Below are 25,386 nucleotides of genomic sequence, written 5' to 3' on the forward strand. Positions count from 1 at the left end.
TATAAGCAATTACGCCAATTTAATTGGACTTCCTGGGAGTTTTTTTTTTTTCTTTTGTATTTTATACCTGTAGATCATAATGAAACCAGCACTGAGAAGAACATAGAAGGATAAAGAAATTAATTTCAGTACATAATATTTTGCTTTTTTAATCATTCGTATTTGTGTGATTTTTTTGTATCGGTATTATTTAAATAAGCTATAACACTATGCTCTATGACATGCAGGAAAAGAGAAAACTTCTGGTGCCCTTTACGGAAAAACTCTTTAAATATTAAACCATCAATCTCTATTTTACATAGTCTAAAATTTTTCTTTAAATCAAAGTGCATGGAATTTAACATCAAATTTGTGCAACAGCCAGAAAGAGGTAAGAGATGGAATCTATTAAAGAGGGATCAAAATTAGTATTTATGTTAGTATGAAATACATGATAAAAGAGGAGGGATGCACATGCAAATAATTTCCAATGAGGAAGAGTACATGGCAAAACACAGTTGACTTCTTATCAAATGATCAGAGGTACTTCTAATTGAAGCACCACATATATTTGTTATATTTAGTTTATATCAGCAGATACAAAAATAAAAGAGGAATATACTGAGATACTTCTTTTTTTGAGATCTTTTCATTTCTGTATTGAGATAAGAGACGACTGTTTTCTAGAATGGTTGCAAAGAACTGATTTCTTTCAGTGAAAATGTCACACATGCACACCTATGCACACGCACTTCTCTGCACAAATGTGTGCACACACATACAACACACACTCCTACACACGTTCACACATAGGTACGCAGCGTACACACATCACCTGGTCTTCCAATTGAAGGCCATTCTGCCTGGATAAGCCATTCTTTATTGTCAGGTATGACAAATATGAGTTAAATGAATATGAGCCTCAACCACCACTTTTAGTTGTGTTTAAATATGCAGTTACAAACTTTTTAAGTTAATGTAAAAATAAGCTTAATGATCTTTTATTACTATGGGAAGTCTTTTAAAGGTACTTGTAATATTAATTAGTTGAAAAATAATAGGAGAGTTTCCAAGTAAAAGGCTAGGAGGACTTCTTTTTTATTAAAGAATCAAATATTAAGTATGAGGTAAACTATAAGCAGTCTAAAACATACAAGGACTCAGGCACTTTTGTTATGAAATGTAGTAATTTTATGTTATGAAGCTATTTTTCTTTAACAAAACTAAATCAAACCAGGTATTTAAGTGATCCACTGAATTACTGTTATGGGGTATGGGCAAGATATTCGTATTTCTCAGGTGTTAAGTTTATTCAGTTTTGAGATTAATAAATGTTTCCTCTGTAGGTGCTTAACTAGGATGGGTCCATTGTAAGGTAACTACTACACTATTTATAAACTTCATGGTAGATGTATTATGGTGCATCTGGAACTGAAAATGACTTCTATTTTTAGTAATCATGATCATCACTTAAAAATAATCCTACAATATTCTTTCACTTATCATTAAACAGACATTAATTATGTCATGGTCTCTTCAGTTTTAAGGTCTTAAAAAGGGTCTTATAAATGATCCTTTAATAGCATATAGATAAAGGTATGAACTTTTTACATATTTTAAAAATTCAAAGTCAAAGATAAATAGTATTATGTGAATGTGGATAATGCGTTTTGACAGTTAATTGACATTGGCCTGTAATGGTCCTATACTCTACTTACACTAACTTAGGTAAATAAGACTGTTTTTATTCCTAAGTATGACTTTTCACAGGAGGAGAAATCTGGCAGATAGAGATCCTCACCATCATCTGAACACTCGAACTGGACTTCCTTTTCTGAATTGACCAGTCAAAGAGAAAGGAAAAGAAAAAAATATGACCGGTTGAATTTTTAAAGTATCAAAGCATGGAGGACAGAATAAATTTCTCTTTAAAGAGGAACTGTAAGTTGTCTAGAAGAAAAAAGTTCTGGAAGTTTTTCTTTCTATATAAGGGGAGTAAAAATAAATATCTCAATAGGAACTATGACCTCTGCATCACTGAAAGGTATAGAAAAACAGAATAAAACATTTGGAAAATTTAAAGTATCACATTTCTACCAATGTAACACTGAAAAAGGCAACATCAACTGTCATTAGTGAAACTGAAATGAAACAAACTAAGCAGAAGGGAGAGAACATTACAGGTTGAGGATAGCAATTGGCAAAAGGCAAATGCCATCTTAATGGGAATCACAATTACATGGTAACCATAGCTCTAGAAATTCCCAAATCACACATAGACAGGAGGTGAAGAAATGATTGGGCATGAACCTAATAAGTGACAAATGATTTTCTATGTTACATTTTCAAAATGAACTGACCACCTGACTTTGGGTCAAGTTCAATGTTAGAATATTAACTAATTCCCAAGAATGTTGAAGTATTCATGAAGAATGTATGCATCTGCCATTGGAAGAGAAAGAAAAGGATTAAAGAAACAAAATACTTAGGTAATACTCCAGAAAGATAACAAACATAATACAAATACATTCAATTAAAGGTAAATTCCCACAAAACAAAATAGAATCAATAGAAAATAAGTTGTATTACTTGGTTTAGAAATCCAAGAAAGTCAAAATATCCTGTTGTTATCTTTCTTGGAAAATTTTCTATAATTTATTAGAATATTCACCTTGAGTATGTGTCAATACCTTATGACAGAAGCACAGGAACAATTATGACCTTTATAAAAACGGTCTATGCAGATAAATTTAATCATTTGACGTTTAATTTCCCATACCCTATGACTTGATTTTTTTCAGGTTATATAATTCAGCAGACTTCAAGAACATAGCATAATTAATTAGAAAAGCATTTGGTTTTCATTGATTTTCAGGTCTTTATGATAGGACTGTAGTAAAGCACGGAGGATTTAGACATTGTTTCTACAACTGCATTATAAAAGTATTATTTTGTCAGATTATTTAAAATATAATTGAATCAAAATATACAGTTTCTTGCCATAAATGATAGTCATATTTACATATTAAATTATTTTATACTTCAAACTGCATCCTTTACAGGAACTATAAAAAAAACTTATAATTACTATGAAAACTTACAATTTAGATTTCACATTTAAAAATTATCCAGCATCTGAAAGTCAGAAATGATTTTAGGAGCACCTGTTTAACTTACCTTTACTCCATCTGGTTTCTTTAACAAACTCTTGGCTGCTGCAAAATGAGAGTAAAACCTTTTCAGTGAGTTATTCACAGAAACTCATGCCAGCAACAAATTAGGTTATTGTTTCCTTCTATCACCTTTACTGAGTTATGGCCAACATATGCCAAATTATCAAGGTTACACTGATGAGCGTGAGCTTACAGGACATTGAAACACAGTATCGCTTTTCTTGGTTTTGCCACATCAAATTTAGAACTAAATTCTTATTTAGTGCATTGCATGTAATTGGACACTTTGCCAGTTATGTTACTGGTCTTGGTTTCACTGTTGGTTGCGAAAAGGATACTGGAACTTTAACTGGACTATACTTTTGTAATCCAGAAAGTTGATTTCAGTCTTCAAACATCAGCTTACAGACTATATTACATGTTCATTCACACTACAAGTATGGTGACCAGGTCAGTTCTGCCACTTAAGCCCCTCTTTCTAAAGATTTGAAATTTATTTGTGAAAATTTGCTCTGGGTAAATAACATCTCTTAAAAAAAAAAATATATATATATATATATATATATATGAAATCATAGCTTTCATTTTGTACAAAAAACAGTAATAAATGTATTTAAAATGAAATGGTACATTAGTGGCCTACAGCAAACTTTTTAAACACTTAGCATAGGACCTTTGAAAAAAGGTATTATGTATTCTTTTATACTTCAAAATCAGAATACAAAGCTTTCATAAACAAAAGCCATTTACATAAAAAAATTAAAAATTATAAAATTTGAGGTGAGTTATAAAACAAAACAACATTTTCAACTAAATCAAAGAACCCTTGAAGTATGTGGTCTCAATATGAAATTTCATTTTCTCAGAGGATAGCTTTTAGCATTCCTTCTGTTACTGAACTTCTTGAGTATATTAGAAGGTGAAGTCATCCTTTCAAAAAACAGACTTATGAATGGGTACATTCATACACAGTGAAAAGATTATATAACTGCTAATGACAATTAGTACACCAAGGGTAGAACATTTATGAATATGCAGGACAAAGTATACACTTATGTTTCCATTTAATGTTTTTTATATATATATATATATATATATATATATATATATATATACACACACATATATATATGTATATATATGTATAATTATTTAAGTATATCAGAATAGACTTTGGCATCTGAAATGGAATACCTAGCTATAATAGAACTGTATGAACATGTAATTTCCTGACATCCATTTGATTTGAGCTATTATTTTGATTACTTTGGTATAATTTTAAATTTATTTAAGATACAAAAATGTTAATTTTATTTAGTTTTAAGCAACAAAAGCTATTAATTTATTATTAATTGATATTGTAAGCATTGGTGCCTTAGCTATAATACTATTTGCCTAGAGTTAAAAAGCAATATTAAGTAAATCCTGTGGCAGTTAATAGGTTAGAAAGCAAACTCAGAATAGTTGAAATTGCAATAGCAAGCAAAGAGAAGACAATGATTCAGGGTAAGCAGGGATTTGGCCTGGGAGATGCAGAAATGTCCCTTTTGGTTACTATTCACCTTACCTCACAAGAAATACATTCCACATAAAGGGAGAAAAGAAAAAAAATAAAAACAACTTTATAACCATATACTTATGGACAAATTACTTTAAAAGCATGTTTGCTAATGAAACAGAATGAATAAAATACTCAAAACTAAAATGCAATATCAAGTACAAGATGTTGTAACTGGGTTCAAGGTTATTCAGTTGCCTTGAAGTGATGGATTAAAAAAAAGTTTGCCTTTCATGCTAAGACATCAGAAACAATATAAAATTCACACATTAGTCATGAGTTTTAGTTTACACGATGATGAAAAGGAAAATGTGATGTACACAAAAAGCTTCTATACATGATTGTATATTTAAAAAGGCCCAATTTATGCCTGAGTGTATTTAAGACTTTAACAAAATACATAATCTTAATATTGGAGATTTTTTCAAGTTAGTTTATCTTTAATAATATATATATTAATCATCCTATCTTTTAGTGATTCACTAATTTTTGGGCCACAGTGAAATAACTATTTGAATATAGTATGTATTAGTTAATATTTAATGAGATGATATTGAACTCACCCTTGTAAATGTCAACTATATTAATCAACTGTTCATAAAACAGGTAACTTGACAAAGGCAGTAACAACGTTTTATTACATCAAACAAATTGGACAAAATACATATATTTCACTAACAGGTCGATGGAAGCCTTTGGAAAGCATCCTATGGTTTCACATTATGTATTAACTAAATATAGTGGGGTATAAAAGCTGACTATTTCATCTAGTCATAAACAATAACTCAAAGTTGGTTGAGAAGGTTGAAGAACATTTGATAAGGTTATGGATCATCACCTGATAGCACTATAATACCCAGGAGTTAAGTATGTACAGTGATAAATATCTTAAGGATATCTGGATAATTTGATGTCACTCTTATGTGAATAGCAAGCAAAGTAAAGTGGTAGTATTTTTGGCAAGTCGTTTGATAATCCTTCCAAGTCTTAAAAGCCACTTTACGAAATGCAGCTTCCTTGCTGCTTCAGTTCCTCCCCAGATATAAGACTAATTAGTATTTACCAAAATTTGATTTTTGGAAACTGGTTCTTAGTGATAATCTATTAGAGGGGGGTCCAAAATTCAAGTAATTTCTGGACATAATACATATTTATGTCCATTTTGAAGAGCCACACCTAAAGAAATGGCTTTACTTCTTTTATTTAAAAATTATTTTTATCATGGAATAATTTTGAGGAACATTTATTATCTTGTGATATTACTGTGAGGTAGGGTTCTCTGTACATTCTCGAATTTGGATACCCTTGAAATATGCAACCATTCTTTTAGTGTGTCAAGATACATCTGTACTTTTGAAAGAACTTGGGCCTATGAGAACTGGGTTCCACAATAATGGTCTTCTTTTAAAAATCTTGCTTATTGGGATTCCCTATGAGAATAAGACAAACAAAATATCTTATTTATAGCTATTAGTTGATGAAACATCAATTAACTAATTCTAGGTTTGAAATGCTGAGCTTCAGGAAGAGAGAGTACATATTTCCTCAACTTGTGTATACCCCAGCAAGGATGACAGATGGGTTTCAAATGCTGCACAACACTGACCAGTGGAGGGGCTGCTTGTGTGCTCTTTAGAAAAGTGCAGTTACATGCCTAACATCTCCATGAGACAGTACCCTTAGGATTCCTAATGATAGACACTGCACTGAAGGAATCCATGCCGCATATTTGCGATCCCTAACAACAGTGTTTTTCTAATTGTTAGGTTTTTCTTTAATTTCAAGATGACTACTAAAAAGGAGAGCAGTGGATAAGGAGCATAATTCTTAACACATGTACCTGAAAAATTTCTTGTAGCCAGCATAGTTGTTAAGATGGCACCCTGTCAGAAAAACAAAAATATGAAATTAATGTTGCTTGTACAAATCTTTGACCTAACAAATAAACAGTCTTTGATAACAAATCTTCTCCTAGCCTTACTTTCAAGTCAGGGGATTTTTTTTTTTTTTGTAAATTTATTTTTATTGGTGTTCAATTTGCCAACATATAGAATAACACCCAGTGCTCATCCCGTCAAGTGCCCCCCTCAGTGCCCGTCACCCAGTCACCCCCACCCCCCGCCCACCTCCCCCTTTCCCCACCCCTAGTTCGTTTCCCAGAGTTAGGAGTCTTCCATGTTCTGTCTCCCTTTCTGATATTTCCCACTCATTTTTTCTCCTTTCCTCTATTAAGTCAGGGGATTTTTATTTGTCTGTTTTTGATGTTTTGTTTCCTGAGACTAGCAGGACTATGTCCTCCATAACGCTGGGATTGCCCTCATGTGTATGGGTGGATTCTAATTATCAAATTGCAGTTGTTTTCTTCTGAAGGGAGGAACTACAGGACACACTGCCACACAGATCCTACCTCCTCATTGTAGACTTAAGTCCAGTGTGATATTCAATTTTTTGAAGACCCAGAAGAAGAGTAATATAAGTACTGAGGTCTAAAAGGCATTTAAAAGCCTTTGCTGAAAAAGTTAATTCCCTCATAAAGAATCTCATTTCTCACTCTGCCAAGTCTACCTTCTCACAAAAATGTAAAATTTCTTACCTTTAGTTTTCTTCTAGCATTAAATTTCTTCAAGCAGTCTACAGTCTCCTGTCTGTGCATCATGGAAGCAACAGTAGAACGTTGCTGAAAAAGGAGGAAAAGAAACTTAACTTAGGATATTCAAAACATACTAAGCATTATAGTATCTCAATTTCATCAAATCTGCATTAATGGTGCCTGAACCCATTTGATGAACTTGTGAGTATTCACTTGCAAAAGTTCGCTAATAATGGATGAATAGTTTTGCCAAGACTATTTATTAGTAACAAAGGTGCAACATTTATCTATAGAAAATATAGAAATGAATAACAGTAATTCTCCAAATTAACTTTATTTCAATGTCTTTACTAATATTTCTATTGGACTGCTTTTCATTTACTTAGTACCATATTTACTGCCCTAACATTTGACACTTAAGCCTAGAAATGTACTGAAAACTCTACATTCCCCCTGAATTTCAGTTTTTCTTAGCACATCTAAAGTATATTTAGTCTACCATTGCTGTTCTTTCTTGCTAGTAAAACTTACTATAAGCTTCTAAAACTTTTTGCCCTAAAGCTGCCTAATGATAAATAATTGAACTTTGTCTAATATTCTCTACTGGGATATAATCTTAGTGGCATTTTCTTGACCTCTGTTCATAAGTATTATCAATAATTGATAGGGGGAAATACTCATTCCTTGTGTTATTGTAGGTAACATTTATCAATCTATGTAAATCAGATTTTGTTACACCAAATGGCAATTATCACCAGTACAAATTTATTTTGTTAAATACCTTGAGTCAAAAATTCATTCCTTTTTAGTTTTATCTTTTTCTGCAAAAATTTAAATCTATGAAAAAAAATTTAAAGGACTTATTTTTAATTTTTTCCTAAGGTCTTTTAAGAACTGTCACTTACACAGATCCATGGGTGTTTCAGTGCCTCTGAGGCTGTGATACGCTTGGCAGGGTTGATAGTGAGCATTTTATTGATTAGGTCTTTGGCTTCAGGAGTCACTGTGTCCCACTCTGGTGATGGAAACTTCAAAAATACAAATTAATAAGGAGTTTAAAAAATAGATACACTCAGTAGAATAGGGAAGAGCTAAGTAAACTAATCATTTCCTTTGGTAGTGAATTTCTTTATAAATTTACTTTTTGTAGAAGTTAAATTGTATCTACAGGTGGATAAATCATAGATGTATATATCCCCCTCTCCCTATATATATTAAAGAAAAGTAACCAATAAGGGATACACATATTATAAATTGCATATTAGAACTAGTAGTTATATTTTGAAATTTAGAAAAATAAACTTAAGAATCTTCTGGTCCTCTAAAAGCATATTTATTTTGGTTTGAAAATAAAATTTTATGCCATCTTTCTCATAATTATTTGCAAACATCAATAAAGCTGACAGGTTGTCACACATATTGATGTCATCATGCTATTACACCAAGATTCAAAAGGAGATGTTACAAAAAAAAACCAATGAAGTATTACATACTTTCACAACTCATGAGCAGTTAATAGTGGATATAATAAAATAGCCTCCATTACCCGTTACAAAACTGACCTATTACTTGTGGCTATTTGTAATATAGTACTGAGAAGAAATCTCAGACTACAAGAGTGTTAGCAGGATCTCATTTTAACACTTCAGAAAGGTTTACCTACTTAATTATGAATTTCATCAAAGTTCGTAAAAGGAACTAATATTCATAACTTCTATTAGTAATCTATTTGTGCATTAATAACTATATAATAAAGCTATTTATCCTGTTTACTTAAAATTTTTGTTGATAATAATGTAACTTCATTTTCACATAATTTATTAGTAGAAATACTATTCTCGATAGGTTAAGAAAAATTTACATTACATTAGTTTCTAAACAGACAGAATATCAGGTCCTGTTCTTATTCATGAATTTTTATGAGGTTACATGTACACTCAAGAATAGAAAATCTTAGAATAAAATGCCACTGTCACTGTGTCATGGACTTTAAGTTCACTTTTAGTATTTATAAAATGGTTTCTTTGTGACCCATTGGTAAAATGAAATATGAGAAAAATGATAGTGACTCATTATTTAATACTTCAAATTTTACTAGTTTAACAACTGTCATTTTATTTCCAAAAATTATTTTAGGCAGCTGCAAAAACTCACTAATGATTAGGAGTTACTGAAGAAAGATTCAAGGCTGCTCCTTCATGATGTACAGATCTTCCGATAGCAAATTAGGAGCTGGTTCAGCCTGAATAAAGGTGGATCTTTTTCTCATTTTTAAAATTTTAACAATGTCACTCCTTCACATTCATCAAACAGTACATCTGCAGAGCTATATCTTTCTAGGAGGGTACCTAGTTGTAGTCTATAAAGATAACGAATATGCTAGCTGTAGCCATGTAAATATAACTTGGTCCAATTATTAGCCTGACTACAATGGAATGCTTCAAAACTAAAAGAATATATATTTTAAATTCTTGTGATACACACTTCCATATATAGAACATTTTTACAGAAATGCCCATGCTGAGTTCATATGACCTGATACAATATAATACAGATTTTAATTCCTTACTGCTATATTGAGCTTTTAACTTGTGCACAGGATTACCCAATATTGCCTACTACTTAGTTACCCCACTTACTAATATATGAAAAGCATCTCCAGACCTTGATCTCTAATTTTCAGAGGGCTGGCTGTGTGAAATGCACCCAGAGGTGGTGGTAAATCATATTTACAGACATATTTGTCAAAGGAGAGAAAATTATATCAATGAACACAAAGTTAAGACATAAAGAGAAAATATATAAGGCCTTACTTTTTCGATTTAGGACTTAATTCATTCTCATACTTTCAAGCATTCTGATTGTAAACTTTTTTTTTAAAATTTATTTATTTATTTATTGATAGTCACACACACACAGAAAGAGAGGCAGAGACATAGGCAGAGGGAGAAGCAGGCTCCATGCACCGGGAGCCTGACGTGGGATTCGATCCCGGGTCTCCAGGATCCCGCCCTGGGCCAAAGGCAGGCGCTAAACCACTGTGCCACCCAGGGATCCCAAGCATTCTGATTGTAAATGAAATGTATTGGAATTGTGATTTTCAAACATTTTAAAATTGTGAAACCCATTCTTCAAATGAAAGTCTGCAAAGAAGCCCATTAGGTAAACAAGACAAAAAAAGTCAAGCTGACATAATGGAACAATGTTCTATTTGATACATGGATCACTGCAAAGTATTGTTGATATATTATTTAAAATTATGTGATAAACATTTGGGGATATAATTCAACTAAGCAAGTAGTAATCATTTCCAAAACAAAAATCTTTTAGTTTTTCTATGTCTTAAAATGTGCTAAGATCTCAAAATTTGACAAGGAAAGTCCTTCCTTAGAGACTTCCATTTGTATTTATTTCAATCCTAGGAGACAGTGAACTAAGAGGAAATATAAACTGAATACATATGCTGCATTCCCTACTCTTTATCTCCCTTTCCCTAGGAGAGAGAAAAATAGAGAAATTGTTGAAAATTATGGTTAAAATTGTAATAAAAAATTTGGTTCTTGGTCAAAAACAAAAAACAGTCATCTACAGCTATATGAACTTTTATTACATACATCATAAGCTCCAGCCTTGATCTGCTGATAAAGTCTGTGTTGATCTTCATCCCAGAAGGGTGGATATCCCACCAGGAGGATATAGAGAATAACACCTGGACAGAATAAGCAAGCATATTAGCATAATGTTTAATCATTCAGGTAACAATAAGGTAAATATGGCAGATCCACAATGATGCTAAGCCACATCCATTCCAAGAGAGGAAACCAAATATTTGGAAAACTTCAGAAAGACATTCTCTGATCTCCTCTGAAGCTTTCAGTGGAGGGTGAAATTGCCTGTTGTTATGCTCAAGAACTCTGATAATGTGTGGCAGTTTGAAACATAAAGAATTCTATGTGCACTTGAAAAGGATGTGTACTCAGTTGTTTTTGGATGGGATGTTACATATACATTTGTTATGTCCATCTGGTGTAATGAATCATTCGAAGACACTGTTCCCTTGTTAACCTTAGGACCAAAGAATTCTGAAGAGGCATAGCAGGTTAATACCTAAAGATGAAACTCACATGTTATTGGGTGACAAATTCTTTGGTGTCCCTGATTAAGACTTGTTCTGTGGCCTAACATAGGATCTTTCCTGGAAGAGGCTACATGTACACTCAAGAAGAATGTGTGTTCTGTTGTCCTCGGATGGAATATTCTGTATACATCTGTTAAGTTCATGTGGTCCAACATGTTTAAGGCCAATACTTTCTTACTGATTTTCTGTCTGGATGATCTATCAATTGATGTAAATGAGGGTATTGAAATCCCTTAGTATTATTGTATTGCCATCTATTTCTCCCTTTAGGTCTGTTAATATTTGTTTTATATATTTAGATGCTCCCATGTTGGGTGAATATTTATAAATGTTATTTTCTCTCGTTGGATTGACCCATTTATCATTACATAATGTTCATCTTTGTTTCTTACTACAGCCTCTGTTTTTTATTTTATTTTATTTTTTTTTAATGTATTTTTTTTTAATTTTTTATGTATTTATGATAGTCACAGAGAGAGAGAGAGAGAGAGGCAGAGACACAGGCAGAGGGAGAAGCAGGCTCCATGCACCGGGAGCCCGACGTGGGATTCGATCCCGGGTCTCCAGGATCGAGCCCCGGGCCAAAGGCAGGCGCCAAACCGCTGCGCCTCCCAGGGATCCCTACAGCCTCTGTTTTAAAGCCTGTTTTGTCAAAGTATACTCTACCTGTCTTTAGGTTTTCATTTGCATGAAAGATTTTTTTTTTAAGTGAGAGGAGCTTTTTTTGTTTTTTTTTAGATTTTATTTATTTATTCATAAGAGACACACACAGAGAGGCAGAGACACAGGCAGAGGGGGAAGCAGGCTCCATGCATGTAGCATGACGTGGGACTCAATCCCGGGCCTCCAGGATCACGCCCTGGGATAAACACAGTGCTAAACCGCTGAGCCACCCAGGCTGCCCAAAAAATCTTTTTCCATCCCTTCACTTTCAGTCTATGTGTCCTTACATCGAAGTGAGTCTCTTATAGGCAGTGTACATTTATTTTTGTTTTTAAAATCCATCCAGCCACTCTATGCCTTTTGATTGGATAATTTAGTCCATTTACATTTCAAGCAATTATTGATAGGTATGTACTTTTGTCATTCTGTTGTTTTCTGACTGTTTTTGTACTTCCTCTCTGCTCCTTTCTTCTTTTGCTCTCTTTGTGGTTTGATGGCTTTCTTTAGTGGTATACTTATATTTCTTTCTCTTTCTCTCTTCTGCATTTACTTTAGGTTTTCACTTTATGGTTACCATGAGTCTTATATATAACAAGTTTTTAAACAATATATTTAAATTCAGTTTGCCAACATATAGTTTAACACCCAGTGCTCATCTCATCAAGTGCCCTCCTTCGAACAAATTCTAATAGTCTACTTGAAGTTTGATTCTATCCTAAAGCTTATATTTTTACTCAGCCACGCTTTGTTTTGATGTCACATTTTACTTCTGTATCCTTTAGATAATTACCACAACCATAGTATTTTTACCTCCTTTGTCTTTTAACCTGTATATCAGCTTTATAATCGACTACTCTACTACTTCTACTATGTATTTACCTTTCCAGTGATATTTATTCTTTCATAGGTTTTCTTGTTACCAACTGGCAATCTTTCTTTTCAGCTTAAAGGAATCCCTTTAACACTTCTTGTAAGGCTGGCTTAGTTGGATGAACTCCTTTTGTTTTTGTTATATGGAAAACTCATGATCTCTCCTTCAATTTTGAATGACTTTATGGGTAGGATATTCTTAGTTGGAAGTTTTTTTTTCTTTCAGCACCTTAAATATATCATGCCACTCCCTCTGGCCTGCAAAGTTTCTGCTGAAAAACTTACTGATAGGCTTATGGGGGTTCCCTGGTACACAACTAATTATTTTTCTCTTATTGCTTTTAATATTTTATCATCTTTAATTTTTGACAGTTTAATTATAATGTGTATTGATGTGGGTTTTTGATTTCATCTTATTTGGAAATCTCTGGGCTTTCAGGATCTGGATGTCTGTTTCCTTCCCCACTTCCTTCCTTGACTTCCTCTAGAAAGTTTTTAGACATTATTTCTTCAAACAAGTTTGCTTCTTTCTCTCCTCCTTGTGGGACTCCATAATGTGAATGTTAGTCTGCTTGATATTGCCTCATAAGCCCTTAAGTTATCTTCATTTTTTTTTTTCTGCTGTGAGTGGGTGAGTTCCACCAGCAGCTTGGATTCACGTTAAATGATCCTTCCTTGTATTTCATGTAATCTGTTGTTGAACCCTTCTAATATGTTTCTCAGTTCAGTGACTGTATTCTTTAGCTCTATGACTTCTATTTGGTACTTCTTTTATTTTCCATTTCTATGTTGCAGTTCTGTGTCCATCCATTCTTTTCCCATGTTTGATGAACATATTTAAGAACATAATTTTGAGTGCTTTATTAGGTGAATTACTTATCTGCATTTTATTACAGTTTTTTTTCCCTAAGGTTTTATCTTTTTCTTCCATTCTGAAGATTTTCCTGTTTTTTTTTTTTGTTTTTTTTTTTCATTTTACTTGACTTTGTGTTGGTTTATAGAATATACAAAACCACCACCTCTCTTTGTGTAGATGAGCCTTATGGGCATCTTTCAACTCTGCTCCAACTCTGTCATTCTCAAACCTTTGTTCTCTTCCAAAAAGCCTGCTATATCTTTATTAGGGCTCAGTAGGTGAGGATGTGCCAAGACCTGTCAGTGAATGAAAGGGGAAGAGCTCAGTACCTAGATTCAGGCTGTTTGGAAGCCAAATCTTCAGGTAGCAGCTTTTAAAATTATGCAAATAAAAAAAGTAAAAAATAAAATTATGCAAATATGTACAGTCCTGTGGGACCACAAGCATAAACCCCACTGAACAAGCAATTTGGTGTCATCCCCTGGGTGACAGTTACAAAAACTGGGTCTCCAGAGGAATGTTAAATCTCTTTTCTGGGAGATACTGGCCAGATGGAACAAGGCAGAATGAGAGCACCATGATGGTGCCTACAACCTACATTCTTTGAGAGCAGCTCTTAGTGTGCTCCTCAGACCAAAGCTCTAGGACAAGCCAAGAGGCCCCCTTTACAGAATGACTGGAAAGAGGTATGCCTCGATCTTCTGTCTGTGCAGTGTCCTGGGATGGCAGCCTGCCAAGAACTTTGTCTCCAATTGCCAGTCTGCTGGAACTTCAGATGCAAGTTCCCCTAGCCAGCCAGGCAATCTAGGGACATACCCTGGGGGGCAGATAAAAATACATGACAGCAGATGCAAAAACCAGGACACCAGCTTCATGTGAAGCTTCCCTCCAGGAGACATTGGTGCTCTGGAGTGTGACAGAGGGAGAACATGAAGATAGTGGTACTTTCTGAGGTCTCTGGAAGATTATAGTCATTCCTTAGATGTGTGTTTAATTAGAAACCTGCCCCTCAGGCTGCCAGCCATGACTTTTAGTTAGTAGGCTCCCTTCCCAGAAAGACCAAGCTCCTAGGTCTGTTGCCTTTTGCTGTGCAGTGGGGGGTGGTGGGTATTTAGGAACCCTCTCTCCACGAGTTACTGTCCTAAGGAACTCACAAGCGTAAACCCCACTGACTAACAGAGCTGGCAATGTGGAGGTGTCTCCTGGCAGCAGGTACTAAAATTAAGGTGCCAGAGACCAGTATGAGCTCCTCTCTGGGTGATCCTGATTATTATAGTCTCATGAGATGAGGAACATAAGTCCTGGTATCCAGAGCCAGCCAGTCAGGAGGCATCCCCTGGGCAGCAGCCACAAAAATCAGGGCACCAGATACATGTAAAAATTTCCTTTCTAGTGCTCTGGAGCACAGCAAAAGAAGAGCATGAGCACAGTACTAACCAGTCTCTATCCCAGAGAATACTCCAGTAGGCTCCCAGATATGTGTGTTACGTTAGATGCTTGCCCCACAGGCTGACACTTAAATATCAGCAGGCCAACCTCCTTCAATTTATGTCTGGATGCAATCAGGCAGCCACTGAGCTGGGCCCTGAGGCAGGTATGTCCAAGCATCCAGGCCCATTAAGAGCTGTCTTTCAGATCATGATAGCCTTGTGCACCTGGGACATAAGTGCTATTGGTTTTACAATTAGATATTTTGAGTTTTTAACTCTCAGGTGCCAGTCCTAAAAGCTGAGGGGCTGGATGGGGGCTTGAACACTTTACTCCACAGAAAGGCTCAGGTTTTGATTTTTTTCCTCATTTTGGTCACCAAATCATGGGCAGGGTTTATGGTGAGATTGTGCAGCCTCTCCTGCACACTTCAATGTGATATTCTTTTCTTTTGCCTGATGTATAGTCAATACTCAGCCAATCTTTAGTTTTTTGTCTTTTGAAAAAGATTTATTTATTTGAGAGAGAGGGAGAGAAAGGGAGACGGAGAGGTGGGGGGGAGGGAGGGAGGGAGGGAGGGAGAGAGAGAGAGAACACAAGAACACAAGAACACAAGCAGGGGGAGTGGCAGGCAGAGGGAACTGAGCAGGGAACTCCACGTAGGACTCAATCCTAGGACCCCGGGATCATGACCTGAATCAAAGGTAGATGCTCAACCGACTGAGCCATCCAGGTGCCCTAGTTTTTCTTAGGTTGTTTCATATGAAGCTGTAGAGTTGGTGTGCTCACTGGGGAGTTGAATTTGGGATCTTCTAACCTTGCTATCTTGAACCAATCCCCTTCTACTTTTGAAAAGTTAATTGGCCTGCATGAGGCCTTTAGTTTCTGCCACTGCTCTGACCTCTACTGCTTGTTTTCTTCTTGTTGCTTTCCCTTAAACCATGGAAACCAGGGACAGATGGGTAAGACAGGTAAAACTGCCTGGCATGGCCTACGATTCCTTTTTTTCTCTAATGAGGATCTCTTGGGTTTCTTTATGTTTTCTTTGTCAGGGAGATCTAGCTTTGCTCTTATCCATCAGACTTGGCATCTTTATACAGTAGACACTGTGGCAACAAAAATGGCTTTTAAACAATGGTTTAATCACTTTAGATTTTGATAGCCTGCTTCAGGAAGTTCCAGTTCAAAAGCAGATTCTTAATTCATGTGAATCACAACCAGAGTAGAACAATTTAAACAACAATTTATTTAAACATCCTTAAATAAAAATCTAACAAAGCATTAAAAGCGAGACTGAAAATTATTTTACTATACTGGAGTTAAAAAAGGAGACCATGAAAAAAACTTCAATACATTAAACCTCATCTTCACAACATAAAAAAATATTTTTCCACCTTTCACTATATTATAATCTAATGTACACTTTTAAAAATTATTTTTATATCATTTTTATTATCTGATGTAATAGATACATCTAATGATGATGATGATGATGGGTGTCTGTGTTTGCGTTCCTAGAACACAGGCAGAGGTAAGACTATTTCTAAGTTTTTTTTTTAACCCTCCCTTTAATTACTCCCTTTAATTTAGGGAGCAAAGAAAAAAAATTGGCCTTGTAATGGCAATAGTCTATATTAATTTTTAATTAGGAATTTTTCTTTTTTTAAAGATTTTATTTATTTATTCATGAGAGACACAGAGAGAGGGAGGCAGAGACATAGGCAGAAGGAGAAGCAGGCTCCATGCAGGGAGTCTGATGTGGGACTCAATCCTGGGACTGCAAGATCACACCCTGAGCCACCCAGGCGTCCCTAATTAGGCATTTTGCTAATAAATATCTGAGGTAGGCTGTTATGAAATTATAAAACAGACTCCCAACAGAGTCATTTAGCATTCTGGACCTAGGTTACTTTGCAAGCCTGGCCTGCCTCTGAGGCTTTGTCCTTTTGCATTACATCCATAGTTCTACTGGCTAACACTTGATGTGGCATGTCTCTGCGAAGGGGAAGGCTCACTGGTTGAGTTCCTCCCAAATTGGCAGCCACTATATAGATAAATGACCACAATTTAATTGTTTGAGGAGTTTCTACCAAAAGAACTACTTTCACTAAAACAACTATACAAATACAGAAGATTTTAAAACACTCAGGCCAGAAGGTTTCAAGACGAAAACTACATGGGCACTAAGGAGACTGATGATTAATTATTGTCAGTACCTATTTAAATAAATATTGCTTTGTTAGCTTAATTTGATTTGCTCATTAGATTGGCATCTGAAGCCTTCCTGAATGATATACTTTTGGCATTCTACTTTCTGAAAGCTTTAATTACAAGAGTCATGATATAATAATAAGTTTTATCGTAGGTTACATTTTTTGAGCAGCTAGATGTGCTTTAGTGCATTACCTCATTTACTCCCTATACAAAGCTGTGCGGTAATGTTATTGTCTCCATTATACAGATGAGGAAATGGAATTTGAGAGTTTGAGTGACTTAACTGTTTTAGCCACAAGCAGGCTTGACAAAGCCAGGTCTTAAAGGTTCGTTGCAGCTACTTTTTCTTTATCTATGAACTTTAAGAGAAATGATCATTTTAAGTTTTAAATTGTTTGTGTTGTCTGATTGAGAGGCCTGGACTCTCAATGGTAAGGTTTCAACTTGGTCCTGGCCTTAAATATTCCTTGTACCCACTTTTTCCTTTAGCTAGGTACCTTGATTATTTTAAAGCTTTTTTATTGTCTATGAGTCTTTGCCCCATTAGTAGGTTCCAATTTACTTTTTTCTTGTAACCTTTTTTTTTTTTTTTAAAGATTTTATTTATTTATTCATGAGACACACACACACACACACAGAGGCAGAAACACAGGCACAGGGAGAAGCAGGCTCCATGCAGGGAGCCCGATGTGGGACTCGATCCCAGAACTCCAGGATCACGCCCTGGGCCAAAGGCAGGTGTCAAACCACTGAACCTCCCAGAGATCCCCTTTTTCTTGTAACCTTAATTTATAATCCTAACATATTACCTTTTTCTCCTAGGTCAGAGGGAAAAAAATGAAAAAAAATGTTTTTTTTTCTTTCCCTATAACTGAAACAGCAAAAATTTTAAAAGTCAATCAAAATCTTCACTTCCTTTTTTTTTTTTTTTTTTTCTTCAAGAACACTTCAGGGGTGATGCCACAACCTCTAAAGTTTGGATTTTTCTCACAATGTTAGTGCCCTTTGATGATCTCTACCTAGATATTTCATTAGGGGTTGCAAAATAATGATATTGTTATTCTATTATACCTTCTTTAGTCTAAGAACAATGTACTTCATCATTATTTGGTTATTCTATCTTATAATTCATACAGGAAAGGCAAAGTAACAGAATTTTTCCCTTTTATTAGTTTTCAAAATAACATATTCGTTCCCTATTAACTAATCTAACTCAAAAGTTAAAATTGCTGTTGTATTTTATCATCATGAATGCATGGATTTAAACTTATTTGATGTGTTTTAATCCATTACTGTTATTTTTCTCACTTATGCTCTAATTGTCCCATGTTTAACCAAAAGAAGCCTCTCCAAGTTGGCTCTTGAGTCCTGTTAATACCTAGGTAGATCATCAAAGGCCATTAGCATCATTAGAACACCCAACCTTTGGAGGTTATATCATCATCCCTGAAGTGTTCTTGCTCCCTCCAAAAGTCTGTAGCCTTTAACAGTTTTCTTTTTTCTTTCTTTCCTGCTATAACAAGATCCACCTCTATCATCTTGTGCTTTTTCCTGATCCATACTTGCAATCAGCCACTTCTACAAGGAATCCTGGTTTCTTAGGTCGTAAACACTATGTAGAACCAATATCAGGTACTCCATAGGGATGTTCCATGGGAACTACAGATTTCTTCAACAAATAGAGAAATGGGAAGGGGAATGAGGAGAGGGAGAGAGAAAGAAGCAGGAACTACAAATTAAAAGAGACTTAAGAGATCAAACTAATAAATTGTGAGATAAGAGGGAAAATTAAAAAAAAACCCTTAAATGTTTGATGGTTTTAAGTAGTTATTATTATTTTAAATTTTGAAATATTGCTATTGTTATTTTTTTAGTTTTGATATTATTGTCATTCTTTTAAAAGAACCCTTTTCTTTTAGAGATATACATTACAGTATGTATAAATATATTGATATTATGTTTGGATTTGACTAAAATAATCTTGGGGGGATCCCTGGGTGGCACAGTGGTTTGGGACCTGCCTTTGGCCCAGGGCGCGATCCTGGAGACCTGGGATCGAATCCCACGTCGGCCTCCCGGTGCATGGAGCCTGCTTCTCCCTCTGCCTGTGTCTCTGCCTCTCTCTCTCTCTCTCTCTGTGTGACTATCATAAATAAATTTAAAAAAATAAAGTTAAAAAAATAAAATAATCTTGGGGATGAGGAATGAATAGGGTAGTACAGATGAAATAAGATTAGCCAAGAGTTCATTCTGTATATTTCTGTATGCTTTAAAATTTCTAAAACAGAAAGTTAAAAACTATTTTGACACAGTTTCATATAACATTTAAAAGTGGATAAAACTAGTTTTAACTGTCATATGTGCATATTTGTGCTTGAGTGGTGCCAGAGATATGTGATTAATAAGAGTTGAGAAGCACTGATTACTGATTAGGTAAAAAGATTACATTATCAAGAACATTCAAAAATGATTTTAATAAAAGCTAGAGTTAGAAACATGATTAAACCTATAATCACATTAATGATTAAAACATTCTAATGAGTGCTCTAATGGAAGGAGAAAAAAGCAATGTTGAGAAACTTTGAAAAGTCAGTGGGAAGTTAACAGAACAATCTAACAAGACATCCACTTAATACTCTCAGTAAATAAAGGACACACTATGAGTGGAGTTTGGAAATGCATAATTAACTATATGAGGAATAAGTATGGCTCTCTTTTATATTGTAATATCTTATGCAAAAAAATCATACAATTCAAATAGGAAAAGTGTTTAACTCTGACCTACAGGGCCAATGATGGGTAGGACAAAGATCTAGAAGAAGGTCAAGGTCAGTAATATAGGAAGTTAGTCTTCAGATGATAGAAATTATGCCATATAGTAGGGGTGGCAAACTGGCAGTTCTTCCAACATCAGGCAGAAATGAATGCCTGAGTTTGCAGTGTGCATTGGGGAGAGTGGTAATCAGGGGAGAGCATGTGTCCATTATCTGACAGGCACAGTTGCTATTTAAGGACAAAAGCATCTTGTTATTAGTTCTTTTGCTTACTTTAGAGGGGCTAGAAACTGATAGTTTTACAAGTAATCTCTTGATAACAAATTATAAAGATAATAAATGTCAACACCTCCCAAAGTGAAAGGTCCGCCAATCTGGCCAAGACATCTATAAACCAACCTGTTTACAACCTCTGCTGTATGGTGTAAGAATCCTAAAATTTGCTGCCCTAAGGAAATTTGCAACTCCTAGGGTAATGCTGTTCAATGTTGGTGTGTATTAGGATAACCCAGTAAGCTTGATAAAATGCAAATTCTTGAGCCTCACCACAGAGAATCTTATTAAGTGATCCTCCAGTGCATCCCAGGAAGCTAAAATTTTGATTAGCACTCAGGTCACTTTGAAGCATGGGTCCATGGTCCACAGTTTGTAAATCATCAAGTTAGGGAAACCATAAATATTTTCTTAAGAAATCTAAGACCAGAGCAAGAAAATATTGGTAGAGGCTATAGTTGTGAGTAAAGCTCCATGGGTAGAAGACTAATGAGAATGTGGGTCATAAATGATGAAGACACAGAGACTTGTAATTGTGAAGTATACGTGTGATGGCCAAGTGTAAGGTAATCATAGAACTGGTAATCATAAGCAACAAATGTTGCCCAGTGTAAGGTAAGCATAGCAACAAATTTTACAGTAGGCTTGAGATTTCAAAACTGTCAATACTTTCTTTAAAAAGTGCTTGATGCTGACTTATCTCAGCTGAAATACATAAACAACCCCATAATCTCTAAGGAGAATGAGAACTGTTAGCAGATATATACTCTAAGGTCCAGTAATGACACAAATATTGAAGCTACAGTGTCCATGCAAGAAAAGAATATTTTCCATAATATTCCAAAGGCTCATCAGGTCATGATCATTCTGTGCTAGTCACTAATTTATTACCACTCATAATTGTTCTGATATCTAATTCAGTTAGAGACGTAGTTAAGACCAGGATGTGTGTGTGTGTGTGTGTGTGTGTGTGTGTGTGTGTTGGATATGTTTAGATGGGCTTACATTTTTTGAATCAAGATGTAGAAGCAAGTTCTGTTAAAATCCAGTGATTCAGTGACATCTATAAACAACATCTGCTCATTCCATTGGTGAATTATGGAAACAGCTATATATGCAAGAAAGCCATCAAAATCAATTGGTTAATGGTACAAAACAGGGGTATATTCTTGCTTCATTAATGTCTATTATTTGATTTCTAGTAATGGACTAGTTACTTTAAAAGACTGAGTACAGATCAGACTACACTCTGTATGAGGTCTCGAAAACAAGGTAATGGTAGTAAGTACTTGAAATTTCTTATGTACCAGTTTTTGCATATTTCTAATAAAAATAATGTGCAGACTTCTTTTAGCCATTATACTAATAGTGTGCCTCACTCTGCTCCATGTCAACTGCTAAACAGATAATCTGCTGTAGTGAGTACTCACAGCTTAATTCACAGATTAGCTGCCATTCTGCTAAATGTCTTATTTTGCATTTGTTATCTGTGTAGTGTCATTTCCTACTATACTACGCAACGTCTAACCTTGAAAAAAGTATTCACTAGGTAAGAGCCAGTGCTGATGGATGGCTAAAAAAGAGTTTCTCTCAAGATTGCCATAGCCTAAAGGTAATCAAATGATGTGTACATTACCTTGGTGGTTCTTAAATGGGAATGAGAAATGGTGGATCATCTTAGAAATAAAGAGAATTTAATGTAACTTCCATGTTACCTGAGTGAAATGAAAATAAAATAAAATGGTAAAACAACATTTCAAACTCACTCACTGCAGTGATCCAGAATGTAACAAAAGGCAGAAGATTTTATTATGATGTTTATGGAAGGTGGGGGGTCACTTCCCCCAAATATGTGATATTGGAATATCTAAGACAATTCTGTGGTTACCTTTGTGATCCCAAATACATTTCAAGGCACACTATTTTTAAAAATGTCACAATCTCTAAGGAAAATGGGAACTGTTAGGAAATATGGTCTAAATGGAGCATGGCTTGTCACAAAGGGATTTGGCTGTTTATAGAAAATTGTGGACAGAAAACAAAGGTAAGGATAGACTGAATAAAGTGAGGGTCGTCAGTTAAGCATCTGACTCTTAGTTTTGGCTCAGGTCATGATCTCATGGTCCTGAGCCGATGTCAGGCTCAGTGTGGAGACTGCTTGAGATTTTCCTTTTCTCTCTGCCTCTACCCCTGCTTTCTCTCTCTCTCTCTCTCTCTAAATAACTAACTAACTGAGCACAAAGTGAAAGGTGGCTCTGCCCATGGGAAAACTGAGGTTGAAATTTGTGAGATACCCTATGGCTCTAAGTTTCTAGAGTTATTATGAGATCTGTATGTGTGAATATATGTCTGCAGGTATACATGTACTATCTATCTACTACTTACTTACAGTTCTTAAGAATGGCATATAGCTTAGACAATAAGGAGGCAAGTAACTCTTCACCCATATTTTTTCCTTCTTCCAGCCAAGAGAGAGCTTCTACCCTGTAAGTTACCTCACATTTTACAGATGTGAAATCCTATTATTATAAAATATACATTATAAAAGGTTAGCTATACAAACAATACACCCAAACAAAAAATCCAGAAGCCAATTAGACTCAAATTTACCAAAGTAATATTAAAATTGAGTGTAGTATATTTAGTGAGTGTAAGACAGTGAGTCTAAACTCTGATGATGTCATAGATATTAAAAATGCAGCTGCCTATACTCAGTTCAGACCCACTAAAGCAGAAGACCCACTCAACCACTTCGCACACTGCCTCCTGCCTGTGAAGCAGGTGGGAGAGAGGAGGAGAAAGAGAGAAAGAAGAAAGGATGAAGAATAGAGGAGTTGGGAGGAGGTTAGAGGTAAAGTCTAATGAAGGCAACAAAGAAGCCTCTCAGTGCCTTGCCTCAGCTACTGACCAGTCTCTACCACACTAGCCTGCTGGTGTTTGGGGTCTGAGTGTAGCACACCAGCTACACTCCCCTCAATTGTATCCTCCATAAAACCCATCTATGTCTGCCTGTCTCTCAACACACTCTGCTACTTTTTAAATTCATCAGCAAAGAGAGGTCTGTGATGAGAGCTGATCATTGCAAGGGAAATATGTGAGTTATTTGCCATTAGCATTTAGATTTCAAGAAGGACATTCTGTGACAATGTTCTAACCCAAAGGCATAGAGTTCATGCTTAGAAGATATTCTCAGGCAGGCAGGAAGACGACATAGCTTGGGGTACACATAAAACATTACCCTTTAATTAATCCAACTTTTAGAGTAATAGCTGTTTGCATTTTAAATTTCTTTACAAACTATAAAATGCTTTTATTTGACCTCCATACAACTCTATGAGGGCAATATTTTCCTGTTTGACAGGTAAAGAAACCAACTCAGAGATACTAGAGATAGGGTTAGTAGGTGCAAAGCAAAGATCTGAATGCAGGCATTATGACTCCAGATACAGTGCTCCTCCCATAACTGCTTTCCTAGGAGTGGAGGTAAGTCTAAAGGCCCAGGATGCATTCAGTTTAAGATCAAACACCAAGTTGCTATTGCTAATAGGATAAAGCTGACAAGAAATATAGTGTGGTTACTGATAGGTTAGGGATAACTATTACTATGAAGTAGTGGTAATAAATTATTATTTTTTCACTAGAGCCAAATCTAAAAAGTTATTTTCGGAATCAAAAAAGTTTTCATTTTTGTTATCAACTCTTTCCGGGCTTACTGACAAACACCAAAGGCAATGGAGTCTGTTTGCAGCACACTAAAGCCAAACTATTTATAGACTTGTAGCGATGGCTGTTTCAGGAACCTAGAGGACTAGTTTGTGTCAGTAACACCAGTTGAAAAATATTTCAGTGCATCCTATAGTATCCCTTTTATTTCGGGTTTTCACCTATTTGCTGTATATGTTAACATAGAGAAATTCCATTTAAAAACTGGTGGGAATCCTCCACATTAAGTGTCTTTGAGCCTGCACAGGATTCTCATTTGATTGGAGTTGTTGCTAAAGGCCTAATTCTGAGTTCAGTCCATAGGACAGACCAGTTTCAGCCTTTTCCAAGATCCACTTTTTCTCTCTTAATCCCTGCCAACCACACATGTTGTGCAAACATGGCATCTGTTATAAGGACTGCCTGAATGAGGTGGCAGGACAACAGTATAAATGCATGGCCACTAGTGGAGATGCTCTGTGTCCCTGGTCTCAGTGGTTTCTGATACTGGAAGCACTAACATTGTCTGGGAACTTGCTAAAATTATAGATGCTCCCACTCTAGACCTCCTTAATCAGATGCAGTAATCTGTGCTTTAACCAGCCTTCCATGTGACCTGTTGTAGGCTGAAGTTTGAGAACTACTATTCTAAGCTGATTCTAGTGAGCATCAACTTCAAATTTAAAAAATACTATTTTTAATTATACTGGTATACTGCAAAATTTGCAAGGAAATATGATTCCTTACCACATGCCCACATATCCACTGGCTTTCCATAAGGATCTTTACGTAAAACTTCTGGAGAAAGATATCCGGGTGTGCCAGCAAAACCTAAGAAAAAAAGGTTAATGAGTCAGAGTTCATTTGACAAAACCAAGAAACAGGAAACTAAGGAAGAAAATATTTTTGGGGATTTTTGATCTGATGATATGCTTGTCAAGAGAAAACCAGGCCTAAAATAATGTACACTAGTTTCTCTCTATTGCAGTATCACACTAACCTGCTTTGTAGCTAATTAGAAAAAAAATGCATTTTTTTCCCAGATATGAATGTTATTCTATTGTACCATACAGTCAGAATTTTTACTTAAGTCTACTTGGTTAGTTCTTATTCTCACTTACTTATGCAAGATTTGAAAATAAACCTTTGAAGGGGATCAGAACATACC

At 35.2% G+C, this 25,386-nt stretch overlaps 1 protein-coding gene across 29 annotated transcripts in view; it reads right to left on the minus strand.

Moving 5' to 3' along the window:
- The window catches only part of CAMK2D (calcium/calmodulin dependent protein kinase II delta), a 302,138-nt gene that overhangs the window by 44,444 nt on the left and 232,308 nt on the right, over positions 1-25,386 (minus strand). For 9 of the 29 annotated variants that reach the window (XM_077882406.1, XM_077882412.1, XM_077882405.1 and 6 more), the window contains 6 exons: positions 24,966-25,049; positions 10,915-11,009; positions 8,206-8,328; positions 7,304-7,387; positions 6,551-6,593; positions 3,157-3,194 (listed from right to left, as the gene is read on the minus strand). In XM_077882406.1, coding sequence (XP_077738532.1) covers positions 3,157-3,194; positions 6,551-6,593; positions 7,304-7,387; positions 8,206-8,328; positions 10,915-11,009; positions 24,966-25,049 — 467 coding nt within the window. Of the gene's footprint in view, positions 1-1,780; positions 1,814-3,156; positions 3,195-6,550; positions 6,594-7,303; positions 7,388-8,205; positions 8,329-10,914; positions 11,010-24,965; positions 25,050-25,386 lie in introns of all 29 variants that reach the window. The other 20 variants (XM_077882403.1, XM_077882408.1, XM_077882402.1 and 17 more) reach the window with 3 other exon arrangements.

The sequence above is a fragment of the Canis aureus genome, chromosome 33 (genome assembly GCF_053574225.1).
Source record: "Canis aureus isolate CA01 chromosome 33, VMU_Caureus_v.1.0, whole genome shotgun sequence".
NCBI classification, from domain to species: Eukaryota; Metazoa; Chordata; class Mammalia; order Carnivora; family Canidae; genus Canis; species Canis aureus.